We start from the raw sequence: 20,531 nt of genomic DNA, 5'->3' as shown, positions 1-20,531 counted from the left end.
AAACTTGATCGTCAAGTTCTTGGCAAGATCGACTCCTTTATGGGGACACCTTATATCATCAGGGGCCGCAGAACAGTTTAAAAGTGGGGGAGGGCTTGGGGGGCTCTTGCCCCAAAACAATTTTCATGACCAATGAAAAAATAGAGATAAGGAAAGAGAAGGGTGAAATATGATATTTTCTGAATATTAATTGTGTCAAAATCTATCACAAAATCAGATTTTTGAAATAAAAATGTCAAAATTGTTGCTTGTTCGCTTCACTCGCAACTGTTTATTAATTTTACGCGATACGCGCCCCCTCAAAAATTTTGGCTCATTACGGCACTGGATCATGGAGTAACAGTCATTGACTCCTCAAATAGATGCGTAAGAAGAAATGAAAATATTACATAATGACTGTGTATATAATTATAGAGATGAAAATTGATGGAAAGTAAAGATTTGATGACATATTTTACAGTTTCTGCTCTTGTATAGTTTATTGACAAATGAATACAGGATACACCAAAAGCTAGTTTAAGTCCTCAATCCCTAAATGCTTAGAATACATATTAATAATATGAGCTAATACGGGTTACCTCTTTCAAAATATCATCTGTTATTTACATTATTTCTTTAATTTTTCATTCAAGTCCAGTCATCAATCTTGTACACAGAAAATGATGCAGTCAGAAACAAATCAAGTACCATAATTTTACCAACTTTTTTATTATAATCATAAACTTTATCATTGATATCCAACATTGGTAGCAAAATAGCATCCAATATGAAAGAAAACATTCAAGATCAAAGTTTACAAGATAAAAAAATATATATTAGCCTTTAATGATATAAGCAGGCATATTTGATGAAATAAATTTCAATAAATACATATAAGAGAGAATGATTTACATAACAGCCAACATGACAGTTACTATTTAACAAATTAGTATGCTATCTGAAAAAAACCTTATACTAACCTCATTTCAAAGAATGAAAATTCATAATGGTCTTCCATTTCAGAGAAATATATATTTGCTACTGATTTTAATATTTCTTTTTATAATGAAAAGATAAGATCGGTTTCCTTTTGAAAAACACCCTGACCATAAAAAGATCACAGTAATACATGTAATGTAAATGCAATTTATCAAGTGCATATATCCACTTCACATAGTGCTCAAGGCACTATTCATTATCATTAACCAGGCTTTAGTGTGGCCGCTATCAAACAGCACAAGCATTTCAAGGAATAATATTTATTTATTTGATGGAAACCTACACCAGTTGGATTTTATACCCACAACTTCCGGATGATGAGTGACAACCACTATAACACAAGGTTTCCACATTAAACCTGATTTTAATCAGATCAATAGAGGCCAGGTTAAAGAAATAGCTAATTATCAGGGTAATATACTGATAGCAGGAAGTGACTCTCTGTCTACAAATAAATGAATGGAAGATTTCTTGTGTGATTAGCCCGGGGGGGCCACTTCCATTGACGAGTGGATACCATGGGCGACCATGGGGTCTCGAAAAGCACCCTAAACACGTATTTTCCATATTCTGAAAATGCACCCCTTAACAAGTATTGGCGTGTGAAAGCCTACCCTTAACAAGTATTGGAAACAAAACGATACTCTTGGTAAGTATTCCCTGAAATGAACCGGGGTGGTTAGTCATGATTCATGATTGTACTAAATATACTGAGCATTCACTAATTGACATTTACACACACACTTTCTCCCTCTCTCTATATATATAAACACGATGAAATAACGAAGTATGTCCCTCGTCACGGACAGAAAATAATAATCAAACTAAATGAAGAATAGTCAAAGAATGCTCAAATAATCCACTTTAACTAGTTTCGTCTTTAATTCTTCAGAAAGTGAAATATTGATTCACAACAAATTCATACAAAAAATGCGCTCTAGCGCCATATACTAAGCATGTATACGCTAATGAGATGCGTTGCGTAAATTACGTAATGATAACATAATGATTCCGTTGCTACGCAACGCATCTCATTATATAGCGTATACATGCTTAGTATATGGCGCTAGAGCGCAATTTTTGTATGAATTTGTTGTGAATCAATATTTCACTTTCTGAAGAATTAAAGACGAAACTAGTTAAAGTGGAATATTTGAGCATTCTTTGACTATTCTTCATTTAGTTTGATTATTATATATATATATATAAAGCAAGGTGAATAAAACAACCGTAGAGAGAAGAATTAGATCAAATTTTCGCCCAGAGGGCTTCATCAGGAATGATGAATTTATTAGTCAACAGCACAAAAAAACGCAGTGCGCAAAACGCAAAAGGCATCGCGCTAATAGGTAAAACGTGAAGCGCAACAGTACAAAAGGAAGAGAGATATATATATATATATATATATGTTTATTTCCAAGTATTTTCTTTATATATATATATAAAGAAAATACTTGGAAATAAACTGAAATGAAAAACCTCTCTCTCTCTCTATATATATATATATATATATATATATATATATACATATATATGTTGTGAAAGAAATGAATGAAGAGAACAATGGAAGGCGTGCTTAAATCAAGGTTCCCCAGAGCTATCTACCCTGTGGAAAAATTGACGATGCCGAAAAAATGTCTCTGCCGGGAATTGAACCCCCGGGGGGGGGGGGGCACTCAGTTTATAATGCATAGTGGGTATGTGCCGCGGAGGGGACCCCCATTTTTACACTCAAATTTCTGTTCCAAGGCATAGCATTTTTGTCTTATTGAGAAAAAGAACAAAGAAAGCCGCTCCAAAGCATAGCATTTTCTTCTTAGCGAGAAAAAAAAGGAAGAAATCCGCTCCAAAGCTTCTCATATTTTCCGTTACGCCGTTCCGGTCGCAATTTTGGTGAAAAGCGGCCACAGAGCGCTGTCCGACCATCGCCTCTGCGCTAGCGCGCCCCACAGTCGTGCCGCCGGGCTAGCTGCATGCACGTTCCATAGGGATACATACGCACTCAAACGCAGGCGACCCGTTCCAAGGACCCCCGTTTTCACAAACATTTGTAGTTCCGAAGCCGTTCCGAGGACCCTCCTTTTTACAATAAGCCCGCTCCAAGGCCCCCGTTTTTTGTCTCGCCCGCGGCACACACCTACTACTGTTTTGGTCGAGTGCCCCCCCCCCCCCGGGATCGAACCCGGGCACCCAGTTTGGAACGCCAGTGCCAGAGACAGATTAGTGACTAGGGCGACCCCGATCCGATTGACCATTAGATAAACAGATTTTCGACACTACCAATTTTTTATTTCCTTTATCCGGTGTAGGTGTGTTTTGAACAATATATATATAATTATAATTGGTACATACCACTGAGTATTATATTTTTTTCCTATAATAATTATTTATTCTCATATACCATATACTGAAATATCACAATTAAATATTTTATTAGTATGTGAACAGTGACAAATTCTTGTTGGCAATAAGTTAGTTTTCATAACAAATACTTACATACCCTTATACAAATGTGAGCTATTCATACCCCTATATTTGTTAATTAACAATGCAAAACATATTTACAGTATATCACATTAAAGTACAGGTAGAAAATGCACCATATAGATATTAACATGATTAACCATGCAGGAAAAAATGAAACATTAAAAAGCTAAAATATTGAAAAATCAATATCTTACTTCTGATTGCAATTCATGTTTGTTCGAAATGAAAGCAGATTTATGACAAGTTAAAGGTAGGCTATACCAACAATGAAGGCAAAATTATGTGTTCTGTCATTAGTCATATAACTATATCAGCTGGAATTATAACCTAAATGATGAAAAAAAATATTAATCACAAATCCAAATATAAATGTATGTAAGTTTATCCAAAAATAAAGATTTCCCATAACAATGATCAGTTACTACTATAATTACTTCACCTATATACAACATTTTTACATAAATTTATACAGTATATTGCTTTCCTTATGGTAATACATGTATATCAAGAGAAGATAATACATTTGATACATCTTTTTCATAATTAATATTGAGAGATAAATTAACATACATCTACAAATATAATTCCTACTTACATGTACTGATAGCGAGAGTACTTCACAATTCTAATAAAAACAATGTTCAACGGTATGAATAAGTCTTCCTCCTAATCTACTTTAATATTTATAAATACAAAAAGGCAACCATTTGATTTGAAGCAGAATTTCCATCAAATTATCTCACTCAACTCAACATAATCAAATAAATTATCATCTACAAAAGACAAGTGGTTAGATCATGTTTTGTTTGCCACATCCACTTTCCTCATACTTCAATAAAATCATTTTATGACATTTCTCTTAACAATTACATTAATTGCTGAATTACACAAGTTCAGAATATCAGCTGTTTACAATCCACTGAATAAATTGACAAAACGTAATAAATATATAAGCAAATGATTCAGGTAATAAGACCTTTTTGTAATCAGGATATATTTCCTGAATAAACAGGCAAGACCTTCGTCATATAGATTGCTAATTAGATCATGTTCTACAATCCTAGAATATATATAATATAATCCTACAGATTTGACAATTAAAAAGGTAAATACATGGGGTGACTTAAGAGATATAAGCCCAAAATGTCCAAAATCTACATGTAAGTTGCAATATTTAGCTCCATGTCACCCCCACGCTCTTGAGATCAATACAAAGAATTAATAAAAGTAGGAAAATAACCCCTAGAGTGATATCTTAATTTTCCCTGAATTATGCACATTATGGAGATCATAAAACAAGGTAAATTTTTAAGATTCAGAATAGTTCAGGTAAAAGCAAAGCTCTCTGCCTATAACTAATTCAGATACATAGAGTGAAATGATAGCAAAATCAGATTGATATCTGACTGTTGTAATTTGCTACTATAGTATTCTGATATGGTGTCAGAAATGAATTAAGTAGTTACATGCATATCCAAATCAAATCATATTTAGCATTTATAAGACATTTTCGAAAATATAAAAAATATGAAAGATTTCACTTGAACTTTATGGCAAGGCAGGAATATAATGCTTTGAATGTATATGAACATCATGTATTAGATTACACTAAATCATTTAGAATCAATTCAATATATGTTTACAGATCTCCACTGTTCTTAAATAATATATCACCTTACAAATCCTCCACAGAACACATATTGGTTGCTTTAAGTAATTTTTACATTCATATATGAGGAAGGGTGATACCTATGTAAATATATGTCTGTTATTCACTCTAATTAAATCATTAATTACTTCATTCATTATTTATCATTTACATCCTATAGACAATTTATATTTTCACTTACCTAATTCATTTTGTTAAACAAAATAATTCATTGTGTAGGCATCACATGTCTTGTAAAGCACATAATCAAAATGTTCAACATACTTATATTGGTTATGGGATAATAATACTAAGGAAAATGTTCAGCAATCATACCCTAAATCAAAATATCAACATAATCTATGGTATAAACATGATTGATATTCATCAAACATGATATACCCTAAAGTTAAGACATTCTTTTGTAGTATAGTTAGACATTCCATTGTATAATAGTATGATAAAGCATGCATATTATTTCGTATTACATGTCTAAAAAGTGTCCATTTATCACCCATTGTATTACTGCACGTTAAATATGCAAACTAGGTGAACTATCTAGTGCTATGTCATAACTCTAGAGTAGTCAGTAATTAATATTATCTCTAACTTATTCAAAGCCTGTATCACTGATCAATTTAATGTAATAAATTAGGTGAGTGAAAATGTTGAGGCAATTAGTATTATCAAGAGCAACACCAAAGATAGGCACTCACAGTGGCTCTATTCACGTAAAAAAATCAAATTCTGGTAGAGGGTCAGTTCAAATTTGGAAAAACTTTGACACGTATGTATAATATTTCCTTACTCTGAGCTGATTAAAAACAAGATAGTTGAAAAAACAAGATTTCCTGAGGAATTTGATGACAGGGAAATATATTACATTATATAGCAGGGCAGTTGCAGAAATACAAACAGGTTTGAACAGATATGAAACCAAATAGCAGCTTTATCAATTATACATAGAGGCTTGCATACATGTATAATAAAAAAAAACATGTTTACAAAGCACTATGATCAATGCATCTTAAACTTGTTTTGGGAAATGTGGGCATATAGCGATCATATTAAGAGGAAGATTACTCAACATGAAATAAAAAGGAAATCAAGAATCTGATTATATTCGGGGCTTGCAAATACCAGGTATCTATGCTATTCATTTAAAATAAAGAACTTTAAACTATCACTGCACATTGAGACTCACTTTAATGCATCAAGAATACCTACTGCCACACAAAGCTTCATACATGTATATCAACTTGTGCTATCTGAATATGTACAGATCACAACAACAAAAGATAATTCATCAATACTTGTCTCATAAGAGATGACTTCTGGAAATGCCCACTTTATGCAAAATTATGTTAAATGCAGGGTTATCTGAAATGAATTCAAGTAAATGGATCTTAATCATTTTTTGAAAGCATTTTGTTACTGAGCTCACCAATAGACACAATGATATATAATAAAGAGGTGTAAGTGGATTTCTTTAAACAACATGACAAAATGAATACAAAAGAACCTTCTGACATTGAAGAATAGATTAGACTGGAGGAGCAGAAGGAACTTGACCTTGTGATAGTTGAGTAGGTTTGGGAAGTTTATCAGGAGTGATTCCTTTGGTCTTCATGAAACCTAAGACTTGATCAGGGACCTCAGCTAAGACATCCTTGGCTAGTCTAGCTTGACTCAGACCCACGTTACCCCCAGTACTGCTGATGTAGTCACGGAAAGGCACAAACTGGATAAATAGATCAAAGATAAACTAAAAGTTTACTCGAGAGCCCTTGATCATGTTTACATTAATTTGAAATGTTTTGATGATATATTAGGCAATCATATTATAGACATTACCTTGCAATAACATATATGTCAATTTCAATATAAGTGAAACTGTTGTAAAATGAACCATACACAATAATGATACCAATGACTACAACTGAATTCACAAAGTTGGTTTTGAAAACCATCGGTTGAACCCATGGTTTATGTAGATTTCCTGTATAAATTATGCTTAATTTAGGGCATATCTCAAAAAATGACCAATACTGATGCAAAATGTGTCATATTGATGCTTTCTTCCTTACCCCTCTCCTCTCTTTTCTCCCTCTCCTTTCTCTCTCTCTCTCTCTTGTATCCTTGTTTTTAGAAATTCACTAGAGTTATTATGGGATTGATGCAGTGAAAACCAAAGAATTATCATGGGATATCAGGGTTGGGGCTTGGACCTGGTGCATTTTCTAGTGATTGGCAGTTTTTTAGTTTTATTTCGGGAAGGAAACATCAAATTGTAGTGCTCTATTGTTTTTAACCTTCGTCTGTTTGAATGGCAGTGGAGGAGAGAGCGGTGGCCATTGCAATGGGCAAGTAAATAATAACGTAGATGTAGCTTAATATTTAGTTTATATTTAGTTAAACAATTTGATAAAATAATAATAATAATAATTTAAACATTTAATTACACCTGTAACTTTCTTTACTTCAGTTTATCATCAGTGTGTATGTGCTATGAGGAATGAACGATGACATTACATCACACTTCTAGTTAATATGCATCTATTTCTTAAACATCCCTAGTTAACTACTGGCTAATCCAAACGAACATATGCCGCAACAGTACAAGGCAAAAACCACGCCTTACATGTATACTATACAGTGAGTATCAAAAAAAAGTTTACACTTTGAAAAAGCCCTGGGAATTAAAAAATATACAACATGTGGGTAATTTTTCCACATATATTCTTGGGTTTGGGTCTCATCTATCCAATGAAAGTAAAAATTTTGACAGAATGTTACACTGGTGACAGCCCGCGAGACAGAGGGTCCGCAAGGCCGAAGGCCTGCGAGACCAACTATTTTTCCCTTTATCGGTTGCCGCGGTCGAGTGGTTTAAGGCGCCTCGTTGCAGCGGCGTAACAGGTGCCTGTTATCTGAGGGGGGGAGGGGGGGGGGGAAGAGCAATTATTCCCGGTAACTAAGTCCAGAATCAGTGGCTTTGCTAGGATTTCATTTTAGGCATGTTAGGGGGCGGTGGTGAGCACGCAAAGTGTGAGAAACACTTAATAATAAGCGCGTGAAAGGCGATCCATATTTTAAGGGGAGTTTTCCCCCTCCCGCGCGAAGCACGGAAGCTCTGGCGATTTCTTAGAATTGTTCCTTGTCTGCATCCGCTCTTCTTACGTTTTCTGCCTGAAATTGGGAGGGGCACAGGCAACAATTTCCCGTTATCTAAGTCTAAAATTAGTGGCGAAGCTAGGATTTAATTCAAGGGGGCGGTAGTCAGCACCCGAAGCGTGTGAAACACTTATACTGAGCGCGCAAAACGCGTTCCCAGGGGGGGATCATGCATGGAGGGAGAAGCTGTGACGATCCCTTGAACTATTCATTGTCTGCTCTCCTATACATTTTTATTTTCTCGCTCACGTTTCCCCACTTTTTGGGGGGGTGGCGTTTTTTTTTTGCTACGAGGGTGTAATCAATTAATAAATATAATTGTTCATATTTTTTATTTATTCATTCGTTCATTCATTCATTCAACTATCCATTAATAAATTCCTTTTTTCATATCAATTTTTTAGATAACATTTCAGCTTCTGCCGTAGTATTATTAGACTGGGAATAGTTTGCAAAAATGATTTTCATAATACTATGAAATCAGACACCCCATCCCCTCTCTCACTTCATCGTCAAACAAAATCATACCATCAGTGGCGTAACTACGGGGGGGGGGGGGGGGGGGCATGGGGGGCACGTGCCCCCCCATCTGCTGACAAAAAAAAAACGGGGAAAAGGAGAAAAAGAGGGAGAAAGGAAGAGAAACGAAGTGGGAAAGAAGAACTTCTTATTCATTATAATTTTATATTATAATTATGTTATGTTACATTACATAATAAACATTTTCATCATAAATTTATGAAACATAATTTTCTCAGGGCCTATGGCCTATGTCTTCACTGTTCTTGGTGCTTGCATTGTCTGTTTAATGAGATATATAATCCTGTTGTACAAGTCAATATACACCAAATATATTTCCTCGCACTTTGAGTTATTATTGTTTTATGTAGTGACATATGCTTTGTTTTCATGACTTCTTAAAGTGATTGCCCCATGTTAAGGTCTTAATATAAAACATTTCCTGTCCTTCATTACGTTTGCATTAGTGGATTGGTGAGATATGTCTGCTCTCCATGAATATCAGTCCTTGAAATGTCCCTTTTTCTGATGTGAATATCAAAAATTTTCAGCTCGCATCACTTGATTAGTGAGATGCGTATGATATTCATGATTACAATGACTACAAGTGCTTCATGTGTTTAGATGTAATTCTAACAAAATCAGCAAGCGCTTGGCACTCGTATTAGATGACTATGGTAAGATATGTATACTCTTAATGGATTCCTAAAATATAGTCCTTGAAATCTCCTTGTTTGGGGTCAATTTATATAAAAATTTCAGCTCGCGCTTCGCGCTCGCATTGTTTAGTGAGACAGGTACGTATCATGATTACAAAAATTTGATTATAATGTTAAATGTCCCTTTTTAGGTCTGAATATCAAAATTTTCAGCTCGCGCTTCGCACTCGCATTATTTGATTAGTGAGATACATATCTGTTTAATGGCATTTTCTTTAAAATGTCTCTATTAGGTCAGTATACCTGGCAACTGAGCGCGCTTCACGCGCTCACGAAGTGACTCAAAATTTTTGCTGGTGCCCCCCCATGCCGTGACCCAGGTACGCCACTGCATACCATAGTCTCTGAAGAAATCTTCACAACCGAGGTGAAACCAAAAGAATGTTACAACAATTAGACTGATGAACCCAAATACAGAGGCGCCGCATCCGAAGTGGGCTGTTGCAAATTTCAAGATTAAAAAAAAAAAATATCCTAACCATATTTTGCATAGAAACGCACACACTCATCCCACACACTGATAGACACAGAGCACATTCAAATAAATTGGATATTCTTCCCAGTTCTTTTCCTCTGTACTTTTCTCACAGCTCTTTTTACTTTCAATTTCTTTTATCCTTCCTCTTGAACCCCCCCTCCTCTCTCTCCTTCTTTGTTCTCTTTAATTATGTTAACATCTTATTCCTAAATAATTTCGCTTCTTTTTCTTCTTCATGATTTTGTCTACGTCTTTTCTCTATGCTCTAGGTGAATTCGGCGCTTCTATTAATTCATTTTCCTTCCCTTTTCCGGCCATTTTTTATTATCATCTACGTCACCTACCATTTTTTTCTTCATCTGGATTTCAGAGACATAACTTTAACATACAGGACTGTATATAAAACGTTGTCTTGTTTTAGAAAAGTATTCATCCATTTATTTGGAGTGTCGGTTTTAAAAATTGATTGAATAAACTTAAGTGATGAATGAAACAAAGGAGACAAAATGAAACAATTAAAGCAAAACAAAAATGCTGAATAATGTTAACGCTTTAAATGATGGTAATAATAATAATAATGATAATAATGATAAAAACAACAATAAATAACTGCTACTACTACTACTACTACTACTACTACTACTACTACTACTACTACTACTACTACTACTACGACTACTACAACAACAACTGCTACTACTACGACTTCTAATTCTACTACTGCTGCAGCTGCTGATATCATGAAAACAAAAATAGTAACAACAACAATAGAAAATGGGTTTAAGTACAACTCCCCGAGAGGACTACTCCTCCGAAGGGCGACTACCCCATGACAACTCCCCCGAAAGACCATTCTCCCGAGGACAGGCTTCCCGGAGGAAAACTGATATCAACCGGCACTTCCATTGTGAGAGTGACAAATTAATGTACGTTCTTTTCTTTAGAACTTTCACCTTCTTGTTCTTATTATTCTGTTTAAATGAAAAAAAATGCTAAGATAGGATTGCCCATAATGAAGGTTCAATTTTCCAGGTGTATGTATTTCCATAATATTTCCAGTTTTCTTGTTTAACATTAAATGCACAAGATCATGAAGCAGAATTACCATAAAAATAAACGTTAAATGAGTTAATGATTAAGTAGTGTCAGTGAAATAAGGGCTATAAGGCATCGTAAGTTTATACTGTAGGTAGCGGAAACACCCCCTCCCTGCACCCCCCCTAGAGAGACGTTTCGTGCGCGCAGTACATGTTTCGCACGATTCGCGTGCTCACCACCGCCCCCTAAAATGAAATCCCGGGAATTATTTGGCTCCCCCCCCCCCGATAACAGGCACCTGTTACGCTGCAACGAGGCTTCTTAAACCACTCGACCGCGGTAACCGATGAAGGGAAAAAAGTCGGTCTTGCGTGCCTTCGGTCTCGCGCGCGGACCCTCGGTCTCGCGGACCCTCGGTCCCGCGGACCCTCGGCCTCGCGGACCTTCGGTCAAGTGATCGGACCCCGTTACACTTGAGTGAGCACTGTCCATTTTTGTAAAGATCGCAGAAATCTGTTTGCACAGAAATGCTCGTTTTCACGCTGTGTCAAGGGGAAAAGGCGAAATCAAACTTAAATACCCTGTGAAACATTTATCATACATTTCTCTTGCACTTTGAGTCATTTGAAATAAAATGGATACATAACATGCAAGCATTTTGTAACAATTGCCACCAAAATTAAAATTTTAACACTTAGTAACCACAACCTTTACCCTTTTTGTGCCAGCTGGATCTGAGGACATAACTAAATCTAAACAAAAGCTTATATCAGACATCTCCAACAATTTTTCACTATTTTTTCATCACTTAAAGTGGGTTTACATTTTATTTTTCATTTAATACTAATTTCTCCACACTTTTCCCAAGCTTGATAATGATTAACAAAATGAAAATCAAGCCTAAGCCATTTTATGAAAATCGCAGCTCAGTGTAAAGCAAATATCGTCACAATGGCCTCGTTGTGTGGGAGAGTGGGGTGGGGCACAATGGCACTCTTAGAAGTGTTTTCGGCAAGGAAACAAGTTTAAAAAGGTAAAAGATATCTTCAAATCAATTTTACTAGCCAAATTCCATGTGTTCTTCATGATTAAGGTCTACTTTTATTCTCATAACTATTTCAAAGTTCTGCGCAAATCATTTTTCACTAACTTTTCAAAAGTAAGTGGTGCTCACTCAAGCGGAAATATATTTCGACAGTTATATCGTCATTTGCTTTTGATCTGTACCAATGTTAAAATGTGGAAAAATCTTCAGGATATTACAAATGTATAGTTTTACAGGACTTTTTCTAAGTGTAAACTTATTTTTGATATGCACTGTATAGTCTGAAATTCTCTCCAGATATCAATCAACTGTATGAAATATTACTCAAATTTCTCTGAAATGATATCTTTGTGTGACCTTCTAAAAGCTTTTAAAGAGACTCTACCTCACCCATCTTAATGACTGACTAATGGGATACATCTTTTTTTTTTTTTTTGGGGGGGGGGGGCATAGCATGGTACTTATAGGTTCAGAGGCAAGTTAGTCCAGAATGTGAAAAAAAAGTAACATTATTACTTGAACAATATCCCTTTGAGCCACCTGCCCTCGGAATGATAATGCTTGCTTGTCTGCATCTAATACTTCCATTGCTGTAATAAAAAAAACAGGAAAATGTTTTGAGATTATTAATTTATCTTTCTTGTCAAAATATCAGAACATATAGACAAAAGTCTGAATTGAGTGCACTACACACCACCAACAATAAATTATTGTGCCAAATTAAGACTAATAACAATTATTGTTTTGAGTGCAAGTACACATCAACTATTATATAATCAGTATGCATGCATGCATAGACAAAAATCATAGATGGGGATTAAAACAGGCAGGGGGGTTTTCATGGTACATGTATCTTTTATGAATTTGGGCCGTGAAAAGAACTGATAATGTATTTTGTGGACCGCTTGTGCTTAGCTACAAGTGTGTGTCTTTCTTCTAATTTTTCATATCAAGCTTTAACTATCACTCACCATAAACGACTTAAATATAAAAAGAGCAGCAAGATGTATACATGTGGGAGGGGGGGGGGGCAAAGTGAACTATGATTTGTTTTTGTAGAAATTAGCTAAGTGTATAAGGGTGGCGTAAATACTTGCAGCTGCTTACCATCAAATTCTGCTGGGCCTACTCCAACAATGATAATGGACATCGGTAATTTGCTAGCCTATATAAGCAAAAATATCATAAGAGAGAGTAACTAGCACAGTCACCATTCATGCAGTCTCAATTATTTTTTTCAAGTTTTCTCTACATTATTTTTCATCTCCTCAAGGGGAAGTTTAACATTCATTACAGGTTTGTTTTTGGTGTTGGCCTCTCTTTGATTTAAAAATGGACTTACACAGGCAAAAGATCAAAACACATAAGAAAGATATTGGGAAAGAGATTTGCAAGAATGTTTTCCTTCCAATCCAATCCAATCCAAAAGGTTATTTGATATAGCGCCTTTTCCTTTCAGTTACAAAGCGCTGCGCACACACTTCATAAGTTTAACGATCCCCAACTCTTTTTATTTGTATTTCTACATTGCATTGCATTGCTTCAGCATTGTGAAAATAAATTAAATGAAATACAGTGTATGCGTCTTCAAGCTGAATTTTGTCTCATTAGATATCTACAGTTTAGATTTCAAGACTTACACTAATAACAGCCATCTTTGTCATCTCCATATCTGATATAACACCATCAGTGATGATCAGAAGAATGAAATAATTAGAACCATCTGGATACTGCTGGGCAAACCTGTAAATTACAAATAAAACCAAACATGTTTAATCACATTTAAATTGCTGTTTTATCAAGGATATATTTGTACCCGTATTTAAAATGATGATCTCAACACTGTTCCGATATAAAATAAAAACACTGCTACTCCCTTTCTATTAAACACCGCAATACAAGGTAAGCCCTTTCTGATAAATTTGATCTACATCTTCTAGATAGTTTCATTTAGGTTACAGGCATAATTACCAAATAGCTGTCTCAAAAGCTGATGAAGTCTATCAGGGTGAGGGGACGGGGATAGGGGTATACAGCTACTCAAATTTAGTTCTGATGGAAAAATGCTGCAGACTTAGCTGCCAAACTGTATTGATTTTTTAGGTCATATTTTGTTCTTTTACATATACGTACAATGTTCAGTGACAAAATTAGAGATACCAGCTTTGAGTTGTTCTACATCCATACCCTGTGTTCATGGATTTCTAGCCCTGAATTAAAACCAATGTAACCCATTAGTGCTGCACATTTCCTATTGATATATGATATATTATTTTTGTATAAAAAACACTTATCAAGACCACCGATACACAATTGACTTGTACATAATTTCCCTCCATACAAAATAGCTGTCCCGATACGCAACCAGAAGTAACACTGCCAGCGCAGTGTGTCTGAGCAAAGAGAGTATACTGCATGTATGATTCCAGTCACTGAGTGTGTGCTAATCTTCATGGCATAATGGACCCATTGAACTCTACCAAGTATTTCTACCCCCTATTGAATCAGAGAGGACAAACTGATGAATTTCAGATTTTAAACCTCAAAATAGACAAAACATTACCATGACAATCTACTCGTTTAAAAGGTAGGAATAGAAACTAGTCAAGGAAATGGGTGTGGTGTAAAAATAAACCAACACAACCAAAAGATTAGCTATTAATAGTAACAATGACCAAGATAAATAGGATCATATCTGATTGACACTATGTCCCAGTAACACACAAATACACAAAATGGGTGAATTCAAGTAGAGCTGACCTTTTGGTGCTGGCGTAAGATCACTATTTAACTCAGCATGGCATCAAACTTAAAATGAAACTGGTCCTGAGATGAATTTCACAAGGCATTGAGCAATCAAGGATTTACATATTCGCACATTAAGATTAGGTTGTGGAAATTTGGATCAGGGAAAGCAATCTGAATTTTTATTCCAAAACCATTCCCAGCAACTACATCAAACTTGAAGTGACCAACTGCAATGTTTGAAAGTAATATCCAATTAGATGTACTCACCTTGCTACATGGTTGATGACTGGTGCAAAGTTTGTAGGACCATAAAGTTGTACCTGAGATATACAAGATTTGTATGCATGTAGGATTCCAGGCAAGCCCATTACAAATGGGTTCTGAGAATTGAAAGTCTGTCAATATAAAGAAAATATAACACTGTACAAAATCATCAGTTCATTTGGTTCTTATTTTCATTAATAAAAGTACACTGAAGATAAGAGTCCCAGCAATGGAAACAATTTCTTAAGTTTCTCCACACCAAAAAATAATTACGAATATGACAACAATAAAAATAATCAGCATTATCACATTCACCATCATCACCATTACCATCATCATCACCATCATCATCATCATCATCATAAATAATAATAACAATAATGATATGGTAAAAGAAATAATAATATATAACAAAAACAGAACAGAAATAAGAAAACACAGTAAGCCAATGGCAGCACTAATGTTAACATACCACAGTGAATTCATGTGAAACCTGTCCATTAGGAGGTATCTTAGCACCAAAACCAAGAACTGGAAAGAGTTTATCTGAATCATAATCTTGGATGATTTCTCCTACTGCTGTGATGGCTTGTTCATAGTGATTAGGACTATAGGGATTGATGTAATGCAATGAGTTTCCATGACTTGGATTACCTTGGGATTGATATAAAACAATGATTTATAACAATGGCTATCTTAAACATCATACAGTATAATCAAAACTATTTTTCAACTAGTAAAAATATAGTATTAAAAACAAACAAGGATATCGGTACTAGTAGGTTTGATGGAAAAGTTATTAAACCAAAACAGTAAAAAAAAACTCAGAATCTACAATTAAAACCTCAACACTATCTAACCAAACCAAAATGTAAAACAAAACAGGTAATTATCAAACTTGAAACAAACCTGCCTATCTGTCAATGTCATTACATCCAAGTTAAAACAGATCTTTATAGAAACAAATCTTTTGTTTTTATTCAGTGCAGATGAATATATTTCACATGAAAGCTGCACTATTTTATTTCATTTGCTCATGGAGCCCCTGTTTTATGGAACAAACTCTCAATTTCCCTGAAAACAATTGATTCAGTTAACAACTTCAAAACATACTTATTTAAATTGTACCTTACCCCAACAAAGTGAACTCACCAACATATCTCTTTCTCTCCTTAATTTTCTGAAGCGCATAGAGACATATTAGTTATGCGCTATACAAAAACCAACCATTATCATTATTATTAAAAATAGATTGGTCATATACCCGTAACTTACCATTTGATGCAGTGAAGTCTATTGCTACAGTGAAGTTCACTTGCATCCCTCCCGTTATGAAGTCTAAGAAACTTGCTCTCTTCTCAATTGAACAGTTTAACAGTTCAATTGTGCCAGAATTCTTGTAGCTTTTCTTTTTCTTGGCTTTCTTCGGGTTAATGAGCTGCATAAAAGGGAAAAAATAGGAATATATCTTCTTTTTCTTCTTTTAACAGAAACTGTGATTTCCTTAAACTTTTCATGTTTATAAATGTTCAAATAAATGTGAAAACTGCTGAGTACTCGACTTCTTTTCTCAGGTATTTGTTTTTTGCTACACAATAGAAATTGGTACATGGATACGATCTGCTCAACACCACAAGTATCCAACAGTTATTATTCATATTCAATCACTGTACAGTGTGTCACATCCTAAAATTTGAAGATTCTTGTTCCCGAAACCTTCTTGAGTTACAGCCTCTGATTATCAAAAGCCTTGAATCACCAAAACAAACTCATGCACTCTATTATAGACAGGGTGGGGAAATCATATGAACAATGTTTGAGTTTTAAAGAATTGTGACATTCTTTGATAAACTCACATCAAATGTTGTTCCTTTCCTGGTAGATAACTCCCTCATATTAGTATTGAATTCACCAATCAGATCATGACTGTTAAAATTGAAAAAAAAAAAAACATTACTTCTGCATTACTAGAATAAAGATATTTGCATATATGTCACACAGCAACCACTTATGTTAATTGTAAATAAATGGCAAATTTAATGAATTCAGAGGGAGATTGATGGTTACATGAATTCAAATATACTTACTAAAAACAGAATTCTGCCAGACCAACAGGAATAGGGAATTCCTAACGCCCTTCTGCCATCCAGACAACAAAGCATATTTCAGTATATAAATACTGTATCCTTTTAATTCATTCATCAGGATCAACTATATAATTCTTATTTATGTAAAAAATATTGATCTATCAGTATCAATAATACAAGTAAATTTATCATCATGGTTCAATTAAGGTCACCGTGACACCATAAGGGATGCACCATTTTTTTTTTATATGAGCAAAAAAAAACCTGACTCACCATCAAGGTAAAAAATAAACTTGGTCCACTGACAAATCACCTGAAAAAGGCAAAAAAATTTGTCTCAATGGACTAAGGGGAAAAAATTGCATCAACCCAAACTTCCAGCACCCCCCCCCCTGGTTATCTAATGGTGCATCCCTTACACCAAACTCTTATAATATTAAACTAAAGTTATAAAATAGTAGTACTTTTACCTTCAATCGCTATCCCAGTCATAGCATTCGACCTTGATCGTTCTTTCAAGATCACCATTACACAGAGTTCTAACCATGAGTGAGAAAGGTCTTAAATAATATCAGAAGAGAATAATAAATAGTACTATTACCTTCCATCGCTATCCCAGTCATAGCATTCAACCTTGATGATTCTATCAAGATCACTATTACACTGAGTTCTAACCATGAGTGAGAAAGGTCTTAAATAATATCAGAAGAGAATAATAAATAGTACTATTACCTTCCATCGCTATCCCAGTCATAGCACTCGACCTTGATGGTTCTATCAAGATCATAATTACACAGAGTTCTAACCATGAGTGAGAAAGGTCTTAAATGATATCAGAAGAGAATAATAAATAGCACTATTACCTTCCATCGCTATCCCAGTCATAGCATTCAACCTTGATGGTTCTATCAAGATCACCATTACATAGTTTTCTAACCATGATTGAGAAAGGTCTTAAATAATATAAGAAGAGAGTAATAAATAGTATTATATCCTTTACTTAAGATTATTGTATTGAGAGTGTACACAAGGAGAAAAAGAATAGTTTTACTACGAAAAACGTTTGTCATGAAATAGTTCATTTTCCTTGCTGACGTCACGCATAGTCCATTTTTTCCCTAGGGAAAAAGTGAACTATACGTTTTTTTGACCTCCCGTACCTCGCGATTCGCGAGCTGTGCAGCGCGATGCGAGCAGAGCGCTGCTCAGCCAAACGGTACTCTCCACTGCATGCCACGAGAAACTTTCGGTGAGCTGCACTAACCAGGTGCGCTCGCTGAACAGACGATCCATACGGCAAGACTTATTATTTTCTTAACGATTGTTCTACATATTGACTTATTAAAAATCGGTTCGCTGTAAAATGGTATGAGTGGAAGGGATATAAAACAAATATACAATGACCCATTCTCGGAACAGGCTAAAACTATTCGCACTCAGGAACATCACATAGTACTATTTTCCCTCGGGCCGATGGCCCTCGGGAAAATAGTACTATGTGATGTTCCTTCGATGCGAATAGTTTTAGCCAGATCCTCGAGTGTCATTGTATATTTGTATACTATTACCTTCCATCGCTATCCCAGTCATAGCATTCAACCTTGAAGGTTCTATCAAGATCACCATTACACAGAGTTCTAACCATGATTGAGAAAGGTCTTAAATAATATCAGAAGAGAATAATAAATAGTACTATTACCTTCCATCACTATCCCAGTCGTAGCATTCGACCTTGATCCTTCTATCAAGATCACCATTTCACAGAGTTCTAACCATGAGTGAGAAAGGTCTTAAATAATATCAGAAGAGAATAATAAATAGTACTATTACCTTTCATCGCTATCCCAGTCATAGCATTCAACCTTGATGGTTCTATCAAGATCACCATTACACAGAGTTCTAACCATGAGTGAGAAAGGTCTTAAATAATATCAGAAGAGAATAATAAATAGTACTATTACCTTCCATCGCTATCCCAGTCATAGCATTCAACCTTGATGGTTCTATCAAGATCACCATTACACAGAGTTCTAACCATGAGTGAGAAAGGTCTTAAATAATATCAGAAGAGAATAATAAATAGTACTATTACCTTCCATCACTATCCCAGTCGTACATGTAGCATTCGACCTTGATCCTTCTATCAAGATCACCATTTCACAGAGTTCTAACCATGAGTGAGAAAGGTCTTAAATAATATCAGAAGAGAATAATAAATAGTATTATAAACCTCTCTTTAAGAATGTCGAATAATCCGTTCCTCTGATTGGTCAAAACTGAGGTCATGTAAACGACCATGCCTTCAAAACAACAAACTAAGGTGATAACCAAGAGCAACGGGCATAGTTAACAAGATTTCTGCCCGTTGCCCCCTGATCCGCCCCTTAACGTCGGGCATAGCAAAATTTGGCTGAAATCCCCATTTGATTGCATGCAAAATGTTGCTTTCTGCGTTGATTACGGATACCATAAATATCCGCGCGATTTGATCGAAAGTTTTAGACAATTCGCACATTTACGCGCTTATTGCGCAAGTGCGCGCAACGGATATGACATATCGATGAAACGATGCCGATCTTTGACTTTTGCTTGTTAATTTCTGTTAAAATATATGGCATTTATTGAAAATAAAACTAGCTTATTAAGGACATAACGGATGTATATCAATCATCAAGTCTTGGGGAAGTTCGCTCAAATGCATGCTCGCAAAAGGTGAGTCAGGTGAAAAGATTAGACGGTCACTGCACTTTCTAACAATAAACGTTTAACTCGTTCATGTCGTAGGCTTAGCCTGGGACAGTTAGGTATTGACAAACGACAACGTTAGGACGGGTAGATCTAATGTTAATTGTCGTTAGCTTAGAAGTTAAGAGTAGACTCTAGATCTAACGTTAGGACGTCGGTTTAGTCGACTAGATCTAACGTTAGATTATACTCTAGTCTAAATTTTAAGACTGAACTTTAGATCTAGCTACACTGTAGGCCCTAGACCCTATTCAGAATCAGACCCTAATTTGGTTCCTAAAAATATCTAGCCTAGGCCTAGTAGGGCCTATCGGTATGAACTGCTCGGGAACTGCTTTGATATTCGATTTTGAGACATAACTTCAGGGCAGGGCTAAGTAAGGGCCTAGACCTTACGTTAACTTTGGGCCTAGGCCAGGGGCAGGCTTTTTTGTTTTAGTTTTACTAGATCTAAACCTAGACCAGGCCCTAACGTTTATGTTTAATAATTCGGTTCATAAAATATATATGGACTGCTTTTATATTCGAGACATGGTTGTTTCAATTCGGCTCGCGGGTACCGCATCGGCCAGACCATGCCCTCGGGCATAGTCGCGTTGCG

At 35.4% G+C, this 20,531-nt stretch overlaps 1 protein-coding gene across 6 annotated transcripts in view; it reads right to left on the bottom strand.

The window, feature by feature from the left end:
* Positions 1–2,221: 2,221 nt before the first annotated feature.
* LOC129256694 (copine-8-like) overlaps positions 2,222–20,531 on the bottom strand; it is a 45,866-nt gene continuing 27,556 nt past the window's right edge. For 3 of the 6 annotated variants that reach the window (XM_064097724.1, XM_064097728.1, XM_064097726.1), the window contains 8 exons: positions 16,955–17,024; positions 16,374–16,536; positions 15,571–15,752; positions 15,102–15,229; positions 13,727–13,829; positions 13,194–13,251; positions 12,603–12,676; positions 2,222–6,854 (listed from right to left, as the gene is read on the bottom strand). In XM_064097724.1, coding sequence (XP_063953794.1) covers positions 6,657–6,854; positions 12,603–12,676; positions 13,194–13,251; positions 13,727–13,829; positions 15,102–15,229; positions 15,571–15,752; positions 16,374–16,536; positions 16,955–17,024 — 976 coding nt within the window. In that variant the 3' untranslated portion in view covers positions 2,222–6,656. Of the gene's footprint in view, positions 6,855–12,602; positions 12,677–13,193; positions 13,252–13,726; positions 13,830–15,101; positions 15,230–15,570; positions 15,753–16,373; positions 16,537–16,954; positions 17,025–17,786; positions 17,843–18,048; positions 18,141–18,884; positions 18,916–20,531 lie in introns of those variants that run through there. The other 3 variants (XM_064097727.1, XM_064097725.1, XM_054894857.2) reach the window with 3 other exon arrangements.

Source organism: Lytechinus pictus, chromosome 3 (assembly GCF_037042905.1).
Source record: "Lytechinus pictus isolate F3 Inbred chromosome 3, Lp3.0, whole genome shotgun sequence".
Taxonomy (NCBI): Eukaryota; Metazoa; Echinodermata; class Echinoidea; order Temnopleuroida; family Toxopneustidae; genus Lytechinus; species Lytechinus pictus.
Note: the sequence above shows the minus strand (reverse complement) of the source record. Positions and strands in the feature narration are given on the sequence as shown.